The 15,360-nt window shown below is 40.1% G+C and overlaps 3 protein-coding genes across 3 annotated transcripts; 1 reads left to right on the forward strand and 2 right to left on the reverse strand.

Annotated features, from left to right (window-relative positions):
• Positions 1–401: 401 nt before the first annotated feature.
• On the reverse strand, positions 402–1,261 carry JR316_0013306 (uncharacterized protein; the record flags this gene model as incomplete). Its single annotated transcript, XM_047898917.1, has 5 exons — positions 402–511; positions 576–654; positions 715–933; positions 1,002–1,031; positions 1,097–1,261. 5 exons carry the CDS (start codon positions 1,259–1,261, stop codon positions 402–404), a joined length of 603 nt encoding a protein of 200 aa, XP_047742465.1.
• A 7,674-nt stretch (positions 1,262–8,935) lies between these two features.
• On the forward strand, positions 8,936–9,343 carry JR316_0013307 (uncharacterized protein; the record flags this gene model as incomplete). Its single annotated transcript, XM_047898918.1, has 3 exons — positions 8,936–8,967; positions 9,013–9,217; positions 9,329–9,343. 3 exons carry the CDS (start codon positions 8,936–8,938, stop codon positions 9,341–9,343), a joined length of 252 nt encoding a protein of 83 aa, XP_047742466.1.
• A 2,987-nt stretch (positions 9,344–12,330) lies between these two features.
• On the reverse strand, positions 12,331–13,170 carry JR316_0013308 (uncharacterized protein; the record flags this gene model as incomplete). Its single annotated transcript, XM_047898919.1, has 4 exons — positions 12,331–12,381; positions 12,433–12,580; positions 12,639–13,016; positions 13,067–13,170. 4 exons carry the CDS (start codon positions 13,168–13,170, stop codon positions 12,331–12,333), a joined length of 681 nt encoding a protein of 226 aa, XP_047742467.1.
• Positions 13,171–15,360: the final 2,190 nt, after the last annotated feature.

Genomic DNA, 15,360 nt, shown 5'->3' on the forward strand with positions numbered 1-15,360 from the left:
AAAGTTATAAATTAATCTTTTCATACGTGACCAACACTCAAACAATTTTTTTGCCCACTGTAGGTGCTTTCAGGATAGTACCATATTTTGCAAGAGAAAAGATTGCAGTACCTACAAAAATAACAGACATCCTAGATACTTCAGAAGAAGGATTGCAACAAATTGAAGCAGCACCCAAGGAAGACTATGTTGCCGCTCCAGAATGGGACATGACGCTGCTCCATAACAATGATAGTAAAGACGAGTAAAATTTCACAAAAATACAAGACTGACAAACTACATGACATGTATTTCTACCTAAAACCTTGTAGAACGATGAAGTGAATCTAGACTGGGGCGCTGCCTTTGGCTTTGCAAAGCAAAGTGACCTATTTTTTGTTTTTATGACCAATGTGATTAAACTAGCATTGGGCAAAAGCACAACAGAACTTGAAATCAGCACAGTCAAGGCAAAGGAGTGCGAGAGCCTTCTCCACGACAGAGATAACCGGGTTACCACCTTGATTGGCAACTACAATAAGGACAACATCAATAGTGATACAAAAAATAGAGAATAGGTGATAGTAACAGCTTACCAGAGGGTTTAACACAAGGCTTCTTGCTGTTAGAGTCGATGCCAACCTCTTCAAAATCAATAAGAGTGACTTTAGCGCACTGTGTTAAAAACATATGGTTTAGTTTGAGAATGAGAGGTGAACAAGAAAAGAAACAAACCTTAGAACCATCATTCCCAATGGGGTTTGTACCTGGAATAGTGCAGATAGGTGGAGGGATGACAGAGGTAGGCACTAGTGGCTTGGCCAAAGGTGGGATGGGATTACCGGAATCCGTAATGATTTTGACAATGTCCTCATCAACTGACATGCCCTGCATACTGGCGATGAGTTTGTTGAATGACCATTTAGATGTGCGACATTGCTTTACCTCATTATTCTGCAGCATTAGTAAAGAATGGTGTGAGCTAGAAAAGAAATAAATATACTCATTTCCGAGTCAATGACAGCCTTGGACTTGGGTATCTTGCAAGTGCGCTGGCAATATGACACATTCCAGTTAGTTAGCAAAGAACCCAACAAACAATAGACTAGAAACAGACTTTGGCTTTGGCATGAGGAGTGACTGCAGAAGTGAGGGTGCTAGCAGCAGAGGGTGCCGGACCTGGTGCAGGAGGAGGAGCATTGGGAGCAATTACTGACACCGGCTTGCAAAACTGGTGAATGGCCTTGCACAAATTGGCGACAAAATAGTACTCCCAGGGCATCTTGATAGTCCCGGAAACTTGTGCATTTTGAACGGCCTGGTAGTGTCAGAGTTTCTCCAGTTTCCCCTCTTTATCTTCCAGAATTATCTTATCCTTTCATTATCTTATCAATTATCTGATTAGATAGTTTATTTGTTTCATCACAGCCTTCTTGCTCCACTTCTTTCTAGTAAATTCTATATGATTCCTAGTCTTACTCATCCTTTTTCTATATGATGTCACTTTTATTCTTTAACCTTCCTTTATGATGTAATGTAGGGAATATTCTAGAATAGCTGTAGAGTATAAATACTGGACTTGTAGGTAGCTGTAGCTTCAGCTTCAATCTCTTAGGATATCCACTATCATTGGTGTGATCTCTTAGAATTATTGAGTCTCTCTTACTCTCTTATTTTCTCTCTGCTCTCTTACTCTTACTCTGCTCTCTCTCTTTCTTGCTTGATCTTTGTTGGTGGCCTTGTAACACTGATTATAGTGTTGCCCTGACAGAAGATTGAAGCTCTCTCAAGACAACTCCACCATCTCTCTTTCAACACCAAACTCTTCACCTCTTCAACCTCTTCAACATCATCACCTCAACCTTCTTCCTCCACTTCCAATCTACCAACTCCTTCACCAACCTCTTCACCAATCTCTTTACCAACCTCCACTTCTCCACCAACCTTCAACATCTTCCTCAAGACCTTTCCTCAAGACCTTTGGCTCATCATCTTTCCTACTCTCTGTTGTGTGCTGTGTGTGAACTTAGTAGATAGGGATACCAATTGTTGGGGCAGACACAGTCCTACTAGTGTTCTGTTTTTGGTGGTCTAGGAAATATCCAGTAATCCTGTGATCCTAGATTTAGAGCCCTGAGTGGTGTGACAACTGGGTATCCAGTAGATAGATATTTTTTTTAGAGTACTTAGTATAATTTCAAGAGCACTTTCAGTAGACAGCTTCTCCCACACACACACATCAGAGAGCCTACCCCTACCCATGGACATGGACCCCTCCCAATTGCCTCCCACCTCTCTTTCTGTGGAAGAGCTCATGCATCAGGTCCAGCTCCTTACCCAAGAGTTGAATTTTCTTAGACAACAGCAGCAGTCATCATCTACTCCACCACACCCTCAGCAACCAGTCAGTCAGTCACCATCATCACCACCACCTACTGCTCTAGATATTCACTCTTTCCCTACCCCTCATGTTGCCCCTTCCTGTTCACACTCTGTCATTAAAGTCTCACCTCCAGATCCATTTGATGGTTCTATGGAGAAGGCAGAAAACTTCCTCAGTCAGTTCAAATTATATTTCTATGGGAAAGGGATTACAAATGACTTTCAGAAAGTTATTTGTGCTCTATCTCATATGAAAGGAGGTACTGCTGGGAAGTGGGCATATGAGAAGACTAAAGTAATAGACAATGCTCAGTCCCAAGAAGGTCTTTGGGCTGACTTTGTTTATGAATTTAGGGAAGTGTTTGCAGATCCAGACCCCTCCAACACAGCTAAGCATAAAATGCACATGCTTAAGCAAGGCAGGCAGACTGCTGATGAGTATGTTGTTAGCTTCAGGGCTCTGATCTCAGATACTGGGTATAATGATGCTGCTTTGGTAGACCAATTCAAGGCTGGGCTCAATGAAAATCTCAGGAATGCAGTCTACTATGTTCCTGACATGCCCAAAACCTTGGATGGATGGATTAAATGGAGTACTAGGCTAGATAGGCAGTGGAGACAGAGTGAGGCCTTTACCAAGTCTCTTTCCTCCTCCTCCTCTTCTTCTCCCTTCCTTAAAGCCCCAACTCCCAAGGCTGTTCCTAAGCCTACTCCAAATCCTCCAGTCTTTTCCAACAGCAGCTCAAGGACCTTTGGTGCTCAGGCAAAGCAACCAGATGTAGTTTCCATGGAGGTTGACTCTGGATGGAAGTCAGTTAGGCCAATTGTTTGCTTCAAGTACAGAAAGCCTGGTCATAAGGCTGTAAACTGCAGGTCATTAGTTAACATCAATGCTATGACCCATGAAGAACTGGCTGACTACTTTGGGAAATTAATCTTGGAAGGAAAGGAGCAGAAAGATGAGGAAAAGAAAAAATTTTAGAAGCACCATTGGTGAAAGACATGTCCCAATGGAATAGATTTAATGTACTAGAAAATGAAAATGACAGACTTGATCCTCAGTCTTCAGATTCTGGTGCAGAAATCATGTCTTCTTCTTCCTCTCTTTCTACCTTCCCTGAAAAGATCTACATCCTCAACCATAATCCTAAAACCTCTACCCATTTGTCTGTCATCTTAAAGACAATGGACACAGAGAAAAGGTTATCTGTTGATGCTTTGCTTGATTCTGGAGCTACTGGCCTCTTTCTGCATTCTGGTTTTGTGAAGTATCATAATCTCAACACAAGAAAACTTCCTAGAGCCATTCCAGTCTATAATGTTGATGGTACTCTCAACAAGAGTGGCTCTATCCATGAGGAAGTAGACTTAATTATGGTATACAAGAACCATACAGAAAGGGCCACCTTTGCTGTTTGTGACTTAGGAGACAAATCTGCTATCATTGGACATACTTGGCTTTGGCACCATAATCCAGATGTTGATTGGAAGACAGGGGATGTTCAGTTTATTAGATGTCCCTCTGACTGCCAAATGGAAGCCAAAAAAGCCAGAAGAAAGAGGCAGAGAATAGCTGCAGTCAAAAGGAGGAAACTCCCTCAATTTAATGAAGAAGGAGATGATTCTATTGAAGATTCTTCTGATTCTGAGATTGAGCCTGAGGACAGAATTTTTATCTCATATCTTCATCCTCAGAAGCAGTCTATTAATGCTACTTCTACTATGTCTCAAAGATTAGCAGAAAAGTCTCATCAGCAAGCTGATTCCCCTAAGAAAACCTTTGAAGAAACTGTTCCTAAGCACTATCATCAGTTTAAAGGTGTTTTTTCAAAAGAATCTTTTGATAGGCTACCAGACAGAAAGCCTTGGGATCATGCTATTGAGCTGAAACCTGGTTCTGAACCTTACAAATCCAAGATTTATCCTCTTTCTCTCAATGAACAAAAGGAACTTGATGCCTTTTTAGAGGAAAATCTGAAATCTGGCAGGATTAGACTCTCCAAGTCACCTATGGCCTCCTCTATATTCTTTGTCAAGAAGAAGGATGGATCTCTTAGGCTTGTCCAGGACTATAAGAAACTAAATGAAATGACCATCAAGAACTCCTACCCCCTTCCATTGATTTCTGACATTATCACCAAACTCAGCAAAGCCAAATACTTCACCAAACTTGATGTTAGGTGGGGATTTAACAATGTCAGAATCAAAAAGGGAGATGAATGGAAAGCAGCCTTTAGAACCAATAGAGGGCTGTTTGAACCATTGGTCATGTTCTTTGGTTTAACCAATAGTCCTGCTACCTTCCAAACTATGATGAATGATATCTTTATTGAGCTCATTGATGGAAATGTTGTCATTGTCTACATGGATGATATTTTAATTTTCACTGAGACTCTTGATCATTATAGAGAGGTAGTCAAGCAAGTTCTGCAAATCCTAGAACAGAACAAACTCTACCTTAAAGCAGAGAAATGTGAATTTGAAAAGGAAAAGATTGAATATCTTGGACTAATCATTTCACAAGGCAGGATTGAGATGGATCCTGTCAAGGTAGAGGGAGTTTCTAAATGGCCTGAACCTGAAAATGTCAAGGATGTCCAATCATTCTTGGGATTTGTTAATTTTTATAGAAGGTTCATAGAGGATTTTGCAGACATTGCTAAGCCTCTTCATGAATTGACAAAGAAAGGAACAGTCTGGAAATGGAGTCTTAGACAGCAGGAAGCCTTTGAAGGACCCGGGAAGCTCCCCTAAGGCCTTGTCCGGGGTTTGGCGGATTTGAGGCCGAAAAAAGGCCAAATCCCTGTCCGTTTTTCGCGGATTTAAGGGCGCCGCAGGCCAACCATTGTCCGGGGCCTGCGGATTTGAGGCCGGGTCCACAGCCTGAGGTGGCCAGCGGCAGTCAGATTTTCTTTTATTTACACAAATTCATTCACATACATTATCTAGTTACCAGATGAGGAATTTATGGACGGACATGACTCAGACGACGATGATGCTGATGCATCAACCCCCGTGCCGGACTTCACTTGTATACCACATCCACCACGAAGGAAATACTACCTCCACACTCATGCACGAGTTAGCGACGTTATATACAACCTTGGCTCTTGTGCACTTCATGGTGAATATCACTCAAAGAAAACTCTTAGTCCTCAGGGAGCTTTCTTGTGGAGAAAGTTTGCTAGATCAAATATTCAGAAGGCCATTGGTAAAGCCAACGAGTCACTACTCAAAATACGTATTCCTGGTAGGAAGACATTGTAATTAGTACTTATCTCTTTCTCTCAATGTGTATTATGACTGCGAGACGCTGTTTAAAGCAAAATATTGTTAAAAACGAGGTGGAGAAATGTGCTGCCCCGCAGGGAGAAAATTTCTTAATTAGGAAGGACCCTGAGGAGGTCTGTCCGGTTTCGCGGATTTGAGGCCCCAAATCTCGCGGATTTGAGGGCCAAATTCGGGGTCGAGGCCGGACAAGGCCTTAGGGGAGCTTCCCGGGTCCTGCCTTTGACCAGTTAAAGAAGAAAGTCACTTCTTCACCTGTTTTGATTTTCCCTAATGATAACAAGCCATATAAAGTTGAAGCAGACAGTTCAGATTATGCTACTGGGGCTGTTTTATCTCAGGAAGGATCAGATGGGAAATGGCATCCTGTAGCCTTTATGTCTAAGAGTCTATCTGAAGTAGAAAGGAATTATGAGATCCATGACAAAGAGATGCTGGCTATTATCAGAGCACTAGATGAATAAAGACATTATCTTGAAGGAACCCAACATTCCTTTGAGATTTGGACAGACCACAAAAACTTAGAGTACTTTATGGTTGCCCAAAAGCTCAGCAGAAGGCAAGCCAGATGGTCACTCTTTCTGTCCAGATTTGATTTTACTCTTCATCATAGGCCTGGTAAAAGATCTCTCAAGCCAGATGCTTTGTCTAGGAGACCAGATCATAAAAAGGGGGAGAATGATAACCAAAATGTAGTTCTCCTTAAACCTTCCTACTTTAAAATCCAGGCTCTCAAGCAGGGTCATGCTACCATTACTGGTGCAGAAAATGATCTTCTTAAGAAGATTAGAGAAGCTAAGGAGATGGATGAAAAGGTGGTCAAGGCAGTTCAGGAGCTCAAGAAATCTTCTACCAAGAAGATTGAAGGACAGGAATGGTCAGAAGAACAAGGTCTTATTCTCTACAGGGGGAAGGTGTATGTTCCCAAGGACAAAGATCTTAGAAGAAAAATTGTGGAACTGCACCATGATGCCTTCATTGCTGAACATCCAGGGAAATGGAAGACAATTGAGCTAGTCTCTAGGAATTATTGGTGGCCAGGAATGTCACATTTTATTGCAGCCTATACCAGAGGTTGTGATAGATGCAACAGAACCAAAACATTCCCAGCCAAACCTCTTGGCCTTTTAATTCCTACTGAGATTCTCTCTGATGTCTGGCAATGCATTTCTGTGGACTTTATTATGGGGTTACCAGAATGTCAAGGGTATAATGCCATTATGGTGGTTGTGGATAGACTTAGTAAAATGATCCACATTATCCCTACTACAGATGAAGTCACTTCTGAAGGGACAGCCAGACTATACAGAGATTATGTCTGGAAACACCATGGCTTACCCATTAAAATTCTGTGTGATAGAGGTCCACAGTTTGTCTCAAGGTTTATGAAAGAACTCAACTCAATACTTGGTATCCAGACAGCCTCATCTACAGCCTACCATCCCCAAACTGATGGTTAGACTGAAAGAGTTAACCAAGAAATTGAGCAGTATCTTAGACTCTTTATAAACCATAGACAAGATGATTGGGTTGAATGGTTAGCTCTACCTGAATTCTCTTATAACAATAGAGTTCAGGCTTCAACCAGGCAGACACCATTCATGCTCAATAATGGCAGACATCCCAGAATGGGCACTGAACCCCTTAGAGATAGTAAAATGGACACTGTGGATACCTTTGTGAAAAATATGGAAGAAGCCAGAAAAGAAGCAGAGTCTGCACTTAGAAAAGCTGCTAATAATATGGCTAAATTCTATAATAGACACAGAGGTACTCCAACTCAGTACAAAGTTGGAGATTTGGTATGGTTGGATGGCAAGGACCTCAAAACTGATAGGCCCTCCAAGAAATTGGATGATAAAAGATTATGGGCCTTACAAAATTACCAAAGTTATTAGCCCTAATGCCTATAAGCTTAAACTGCCATCTACCATGAAAATCCATCCAGTGTTCAATGTGGTTAAACTTCTACCTTATCACCCAGATATTGTAGGAAGAAAGCCTCCTTCTAGACCACCTCCTGTCACTCAAGGAGAATATCTTCTGTCAGGGCAACACTATAATCAGTGTGACAAGGCCACCAACAAAGATCAAGCAAGAAAGAGAGAGAGCAGAGGAAGAGTAAGAGAGCAGGGAGAAAATAAGAGAGTGAGAGAAACTCAATGATTCTAAGAGATCATACCAATGATAGTGGATATCCTAAGAGATTGAAGCTAAAGCTACAGCTACCTACAAGTCCAGTATTTATACTCTACAGCTATTCTAGAATATTCCCTACATTACATCATAAAGGAAGGTTAAAGAATAAAAGTGACATCATATAGAAAAAGGATGAGTAAGACTAGGAATCATATAGAATTTACTAGAAAGAAGTGGAGCAAGAAGGCTGTGATGAAAGAAATAAACTATCTAATCAGATAATTGATAAGATAATGAAAGGATAAGATACATCAGCAAAAGTGACCAAGTCCCCAAATGCCTTGTCAAGGCATTTGGAGGCGACCAAATGCCCCAAGGCCCAAATGGCCTTTTAGATTGACTAATTAGAGACTCGGAATTTTGAAATGCTTTAAATCATTCAATAAACCCAATGTTTTAGCTAGATCTAAATTTAATTACGAGTCTTTACGTAAGTAAAGATGAGTTCTTTTATCCCCACAACCCAGCGAGCAAAAATGTCCTCGCCAATTGTCCCCATCAAAATATTATTGATGCGATCAATGTTGTTACCGCTATCGGTATTTTCCTTAAGCGGTCACCGGACCCCCTAAGCAACCCCTTTCCAATTCATTCTACGACTTCTTTTTACCATTGGTTACTTTAAAGGTTGTTTTTGATTTGTTTTGATCGCAATGTGAATGTGCGTTTCTATAAAATTAATTATACCCAACAACAATAGTCCTACTCAATTCACTTTTTTGCGTAGTTGTTTAATTTTTAAAACCATGTGGAACCGTCTAGACAACGTGCTTATATATTGTACTAATACTTAGAGATGGAACAAATGCACTCTTTGAACTATGGGTCTGAAAGGTTGGAAATAGAACTGTGCAGGCACACACGTTCCTTGATATTGGTAGCTTCATCAATCAGAGTTCAAATAGAAATAATTACGCGTTCTTGGGTTCTGGGCATTCTGTACTATTTGAATTTGATTTTCTGATTCATGATCGTTTCTCACGCATACCAATTTGTTCTTCCCCTATGTCGGGCGTCTATCGGCTTACAGTTAATATATTTATTGACGTAGTATAGACAATGCACTTTTCTCCGCACTGTTTTACCCATGGCTTCCGCGTTATCCCCCCGTTTCCAACAGTATGTTCACTGTTTTATCTCATTTGGTTATTACTTATTTTTTAGAGTCTTTCCGCCTCCCATGGACAATGTGTACATGGATCAGATGGATCTGAAAACCCTCTACCGTTTCTCTTGGACTTGCAAGGAGCTAAATGACCGCGTTTCGGGCTATATGCGCCGCGCCTTCCATCCCAAAAATTTATTTGCTCCTATCTTCAAACCCAATGAACATTTGCTGTTTCGTCTTCTCCAGTTCAAGACTGGCCTGGTTATTTCAGGTTCCACCGTTTTGCATTTTACTTGTTTTAGTGGTCCAACGCAAAGCGTGGCATGACAAGACTTTACATCTCACAATTGTATAAAATATTTTTTAATCTAGATTTATATAACATAGTTAATATATATTAATATGTTCTGAATGCACAGCCAGATACTGGGCAAGGTTATGATTAATTACTATGACTTAGGTCTACTACAAGCTTAGTTGTGTCAGACACAAAAAATAGCTGCACAGGTTATAAGGCCTAATTGTAAGGAAGAACTTGTCTATTATAATTTTCATACCTGCTAAATATTGAAGAATTCCAAATCTGCTGGGAGAATCCCGTATGGAAAACTGATGGAAGAATGCTCATGTGTATGGCTGCCCAAGTGGGGACATATTTCCCATAAATATAATTTTCTTATTTTTGAAAAGTGCATCAAGAGTGAAACAATATTGTGTGCAAAAACATTTGTTTGGTGCGCATATTTCTTTTTGGTATAGTTTGATGTTGCTGTGAACACAATTGGCTGTGTGGAAACATATTTCAAGCATAATTTGCAAGTGTTAGTGCATTATTTCTTCCCCAAAATACATTCAATGCATGGAAATCATTATTCAAAATGACCATCTCTTGACCAAAGTGGCCAGTGCTCAATGCAAATTGAGTGTAGTGACCGTGGGAATATCCTGCGTACAGTGTGCGCAGGATATTCCCACGACCTGCTTATTAATTCACGGCCAGTACAAACACCACAGCAAGTAAAATATAATAAGATCATCTAAACTAGGACTGAAAATAATTATTATTGCCAAAAATACTTGTATTTTACCTAAAGTATATGCAATGCATCTCAGTAATATATCAGGAATTACCAGAGAAGTTCAAGTTGCTCAATGCAAAGTGCGGCAACCATGAGAATAACTTGCATACACTATATGCAAGTTATTCCCACAGTCTGCTTATTAATTCATGGCCAGTATGAACAGCACAACAAGTTTAATATGACAAGTTATTTGAAGTGGCATTAAAGATAATAGCTAGATACATAATGTTTATTATTCTTTATTCTATGCCACCACAGTCTGCTAGTCATTCATGCTAAATTTTTTTTGATAACAATAAAGCATTCTATTTACCTCTACTTGCCGTTAGAGGTGTATAAAGCATGCAAAACAGTTGGTATGTAATTGATTGTGACTAATTAATGGCCTTAAATCAGTTGAATGAGGTTATTATTATAAAATTTTTGGTTATGAGCGATGATTATCTGCGTCAAAATGTTTAACTTGCAATTAAAAAGTCATAATGTAATGGTATCTAATTTTGTTTTCTACCATATGGCAGCTAACCTATCTACCTAGCTAATATCTAGTATTTTAATTTCCATATCCCCTTGGTAGGAACAAAAACTAACAGAAATTCTATGATAGTAACCAATTATTAAGTCAAGCATACCGGTTAAGTAAAAAACCGGTATTAATCACGCAATTTTGATGGCATCAATGATTTACTGATGGGGACAATTGGCAAGGACATATTTTTGTACAGTGGGTTGTGGGGATAAAAGAACTCGCTTTACTTACATAAAGTTTCGTAATCAATCGTGCTAATATATGGATTCCGGGTGACATGGACATGTATGTCGAGCACAGATAAACATCCTCTTCATCGACATTACAATACCACTGGAGTGGTCGTTAACCTATGGTGCCAAGGTTCTTTTGTCCAACTGATTACGACTTATCAATCGGTGGTAGAGTGCATTTTGGGGTATCATAGCAGTATGTCCCCAATATCATGTGTCAAAACAATGTTAACTTCAATTTTGTTCTACTGCAGCCGGCGTCATGAATTTTGTTACCTTTGAGAAGGTGTACAGCTTGTATCCAAATGCTACCTTTGGACATCAAGTCTCTCTGTTGCAACCTTCTGCCGATCTCAAGCGCGCGCAAAAATTTCTTGCAAAATATCATTCCCGTGGCTTGAAATTTGTTCTTTCCATTCCATTGCAAACTTTGAAAATGGACCGCCATATCCAAAGCAGGATACAGTCTATCAGGGACAACGTAAATGTTGGGTATAGTTCATCTCGTGGTCATGTTCTCGTTGTGCTGGATTACGATCCTTATCTAGAGTTGTTCTCTCCTGGGATTAGACGGGTTGGCGACAGGCATTGTTGGGTTTATTCTTTGCCTCTTTTACCCAAAGCAAATCAGACTTTCTTTGTTGAAGCCAATTCGTGGGCATTGTTGCTCAATGAATTTGATTGTTTGCATTTTGGTGTCCATTGCATCAGCAGTATCGCATTAGATTTTCACTACACAGCGGCAGATGTTTACCAATTACACAAGCGTGTCAAAAAAGCTATCAAATCCTGGGAAAGGGGTATAAGGTGTGTGCTCTTTAGTTTTAGTATTTGTCAACTTAATTCCTATAATGTAGGCAAAAAGATGACCGTGTACATGCAACTGTTTTGTATTTGCTATCCAGAAAGGCAGATATTTTTTGGTTGCATCGCCCTCAACCACAAAGCCTCTTGTGGAATGGATATTTGTAATTTCTTCCATCCTTAGTCAAATTTTTGTTCGAAATAAACTTGTGTTCTCGTCCTCATTCTTTTTGTCTTAATTTGTAAGTTTGACTTGCGGATGAGCGTGGGAATATCTTGCGTACAGTGTACGCAGAATATTCCCACGGTCAACCTCTCCCGATATTCAGCCGAGTGTGGGAATATTCTGCGTACAGTGTACGCAGAATTCTCCCACGGACTTCCTTGCCGATATTCAGCCGAGTGTGGGAATATTCTGCGTACACTGTACGCAGGATTCTCCCATGGGGTGCCAACTAACACCTTCAGATAATTTCCTGTCATGAAAATGACTTGACAAATTATTCCTTGTTATTTACAATGTTCACGCAAATGGATTAATTGTTCGTTCAGCACATTTATGATATCCTTGTCTTTCTATGTACATATGTATTAATCTTGGGACATAGTATTGCTATTGTGGACTGTGTCCTCATTTAAGCGCATACGTGCCATCCTCTGTTGCGTGTCTTCAATGTCAATCTGACCTTTGTACAGCTGCCTCTTTGTCCTACACAAAACAGCAACCTATCTTTTCGCTGGAGTATAGCGCGACCGCATTCTGAGAATATCAGCTTTCTGTTGGAAGTTATGAATAGCTATGAGACTGTTCAATGTAACATTGCTTACCTCTCTTGCCTCCTGGTCCAAGACAAGTATTCCGCAAAGAGCAACAACAAATTTGTACTTGTTTCCTTGGGCAGGAAATGCGACAAAGGCAACACTGATCTCGACAATGTCTCCAATTCGTATGGAGGCAGGATTATAAGAATAATATCTGTTGCAACATGATATTAGTTTGGTTGTGATGTGTTGTTGGTATTTTCTAAACATACCTGGCTGTTCCGTCAGGAAGTATCTCCCGACAAAGAAACTGTACCTTGTTATCGATTGCGTGGATGAAACTGTCCCCTACCATGGACGCCAACACGTTATCAGGGTCGACCAGGGGATGAAAATCTATGTTGTCAGATTTGTCTTGATATGCGGATACCTTCGTGAAATATTGGCTATGTGCATGGAAAACATTGAAACCCGTGTCTTTGTGAAGAACTGGGTCATAGCCGCTGACGCTGTCCGCGGGAAAATTGTTTGCAAAACGGAGGAAAACTTCTTCTAGCTTTTCCATCACCTTATTGAACACAATGTCTCCGAGTCCCGTGATAGCAATGGCGGTACGTAAATATGGTTGTTGCTTGACCGTTCTGTCGCGGCTGTAACAGTCCTCATTTGTAATTAATTCACCTCAATGGAGTGGACGTACAAAGCAGGCTTTGCCATTGGTGGTAGCATCTTGTCGCTAACTATGCCTTGGAGTCTGAATATCACTTCGTCCATTGCACCGATATCCACGTCAAAGTTGGACATATTTATATTATATTATATATATATTATATTATTACAAAGCGTGACGCTGAATCGTAAAGACTCGTCATGCCACGCTCCGCGGTGGCCCACTAAAACAAGTCAAATCATTTGGGTAAAATTTGGGAGACCCAAAAACATTTGGATAACATTTAAATTGCATTTGAGAGCCCTGAGAACATTTAGGGTTCACCCAATATTGACACAATGATATATTTTGCATATTTCTACTCCTGGCAGCCACTTCAGGTGTTCACACAATAGGATGTAGTAATTCAATTAAAATATTATTGAAAGATATTCAAACAAAAGAGGGTACACAGAAATGACTGAAAGAAAGCGGATTCAAGTTCATTAGTGGTACAATCTGGGCGCTGGGAAAACATGACGGAGTCACGTGATTGAATTGATGCGCTACAAGATCTACACTGGTTGATGAGTCACGGTCAAGTAAATGTAAATATATGCGCATATACGTACCAATAAGTTGACCAGAATGGGTGTCTGGTTATCAGATACACTCTAGAGAAAGAAGTAATCAAGGCAGATGAAGAAAAAGCCATAAAAAGGTATAAAATAGTCAGTCAGGATGGTATGATGAAAAAGAGAGCATGTCTCTCACCTTTTCAGCTCTATACCAGTCTTGAAGGGCCAAAAAAGAGGCATGGAAGTATTAAGTGAAACTAGAGAGCGCCGTCATCAGAGTGGTGGAAATGAAAGGGTAGAAAGAAAGCGACTTGGGCGTGTCTCAGATTATTATGCTCAAAACGGATATTTAGTCTCCAATTTAATTTGTCAGAGGAGACGGCCTCTCTAATTTGTATTTCTTGAAGTCAAATTTCTCACGTACATGTAATTCTTATGACAATGGTGTCGTATTGGAAACAACCTGCCCACGTCATAGGTATTACATGTGGTCAGTTAAATTTTCCATACCTAAATCATTTTGAACATATTTGAAGCCCTTTAATCATCAGTGTCAACAAAAAGTTAAACTCAATGTTTTATTCTTTGTTTTTATTTTTAATCAATTGTTCCCTGCAAGTTTTATGGCAAACAAATTATTAAGAAATAAATGTAAGTACATGGAATATTTTGTACTGAACTTTGAGGTGTATAAATGTTTGTGGAGCATTCAAATGCTCTCCAAATGTTTTGTGCACCTCCAAATTTTAGTGAAATGTTTTTGTGTGATTTAACCTGTCACGCAAAACATTGACCTGCTTAAAAAGGCACAAAAGGCATTTGGGGATCTTGTCACTTTTGCCGATGTAATTCTGTGAAGATAAAGAGGGGAAACTGGAGAAATCCTGACATCACGCCCTCTCTAAGGCACATTTTCCACAATGTGCATATGGATGGGTTAGTTTAGAGGGTTTAAGAAGAGGAGAAGGTTCAGTAAAGTTAATAATAGGAATGAAAGAAAGTCTATCAAAGGTCACAGCAGAAATCCTTCTAGGTGCTGAAGGGTGTTTGGCATGGAAGTCCTTGATAGCCTTAGAAACATTTTTCAAGTGCTCTGCAGGCTCCCAAGTGCATTCTTCATTAGGATAGTTCTTCCACTTGACCAAATATTGAAGTTTGTTTCTAAAAAGTCTGCTGTCCTTGATACATAGTGTTGCCCTGACAGGTAGATGCCGTGAATCTTGAAAACGGCATTGCAGCAGTCCTGGCGCGGACCGATGGTGTCAGCGCGCTAGTTTGGCTCCTGAATAAAGATGTGACAAAGAGATATAATTAGCTATGAGTAAAAACAATGAAGTAGAAACAAGAAGAAAACGTACCATAACTTAAACAGCGCGGTTGAGAATACCAAAGATAATAGGCGCCTGGTCTTTGTCTTGCACAGCGGATGTATTGACGATAGTTAAAGGGATGAAAATCATTGCCCAAACACTGTCGGTGATGGGAATAAGAGGGTCGGCAGTATTGACAGTTGACATGATGCAAAAGAAGTTAGAAGGCAAGAAGCTATCAGAGGGCGATGCTGTTAGTCCAGCCAAAAATAACAGTTATTTATATGGACTGGCAATGTGCAGACTTAGCAGGAATCAGTGCAAATATATTTGTGCTTTGATAGCCAAATCCACTAAGTGACAAGGATAGGAGGCTGACTAAGAACAGTCAGGTGCTTTAGTTTGGGGGAAATAATGTGTGTGCACACATGATAGCTGTAGAAACGTGGATATGACT

This window comes from Psilocybe cubensis, chromosome 13 (assembly GCF_017499595.1).
Source record: "Psilocybe cubensis strain MGC-MH-2018 chromosome 13, whole genome shotgun sequence".
Classification (NCBI taxonomy): domain Eukaryota; kingdom Fungi; phylum Basidiomycota; class Agaricomycetes; order Agaricales; family Agrocybaceae; genus Psilocybe; species Psilocybe cubensis.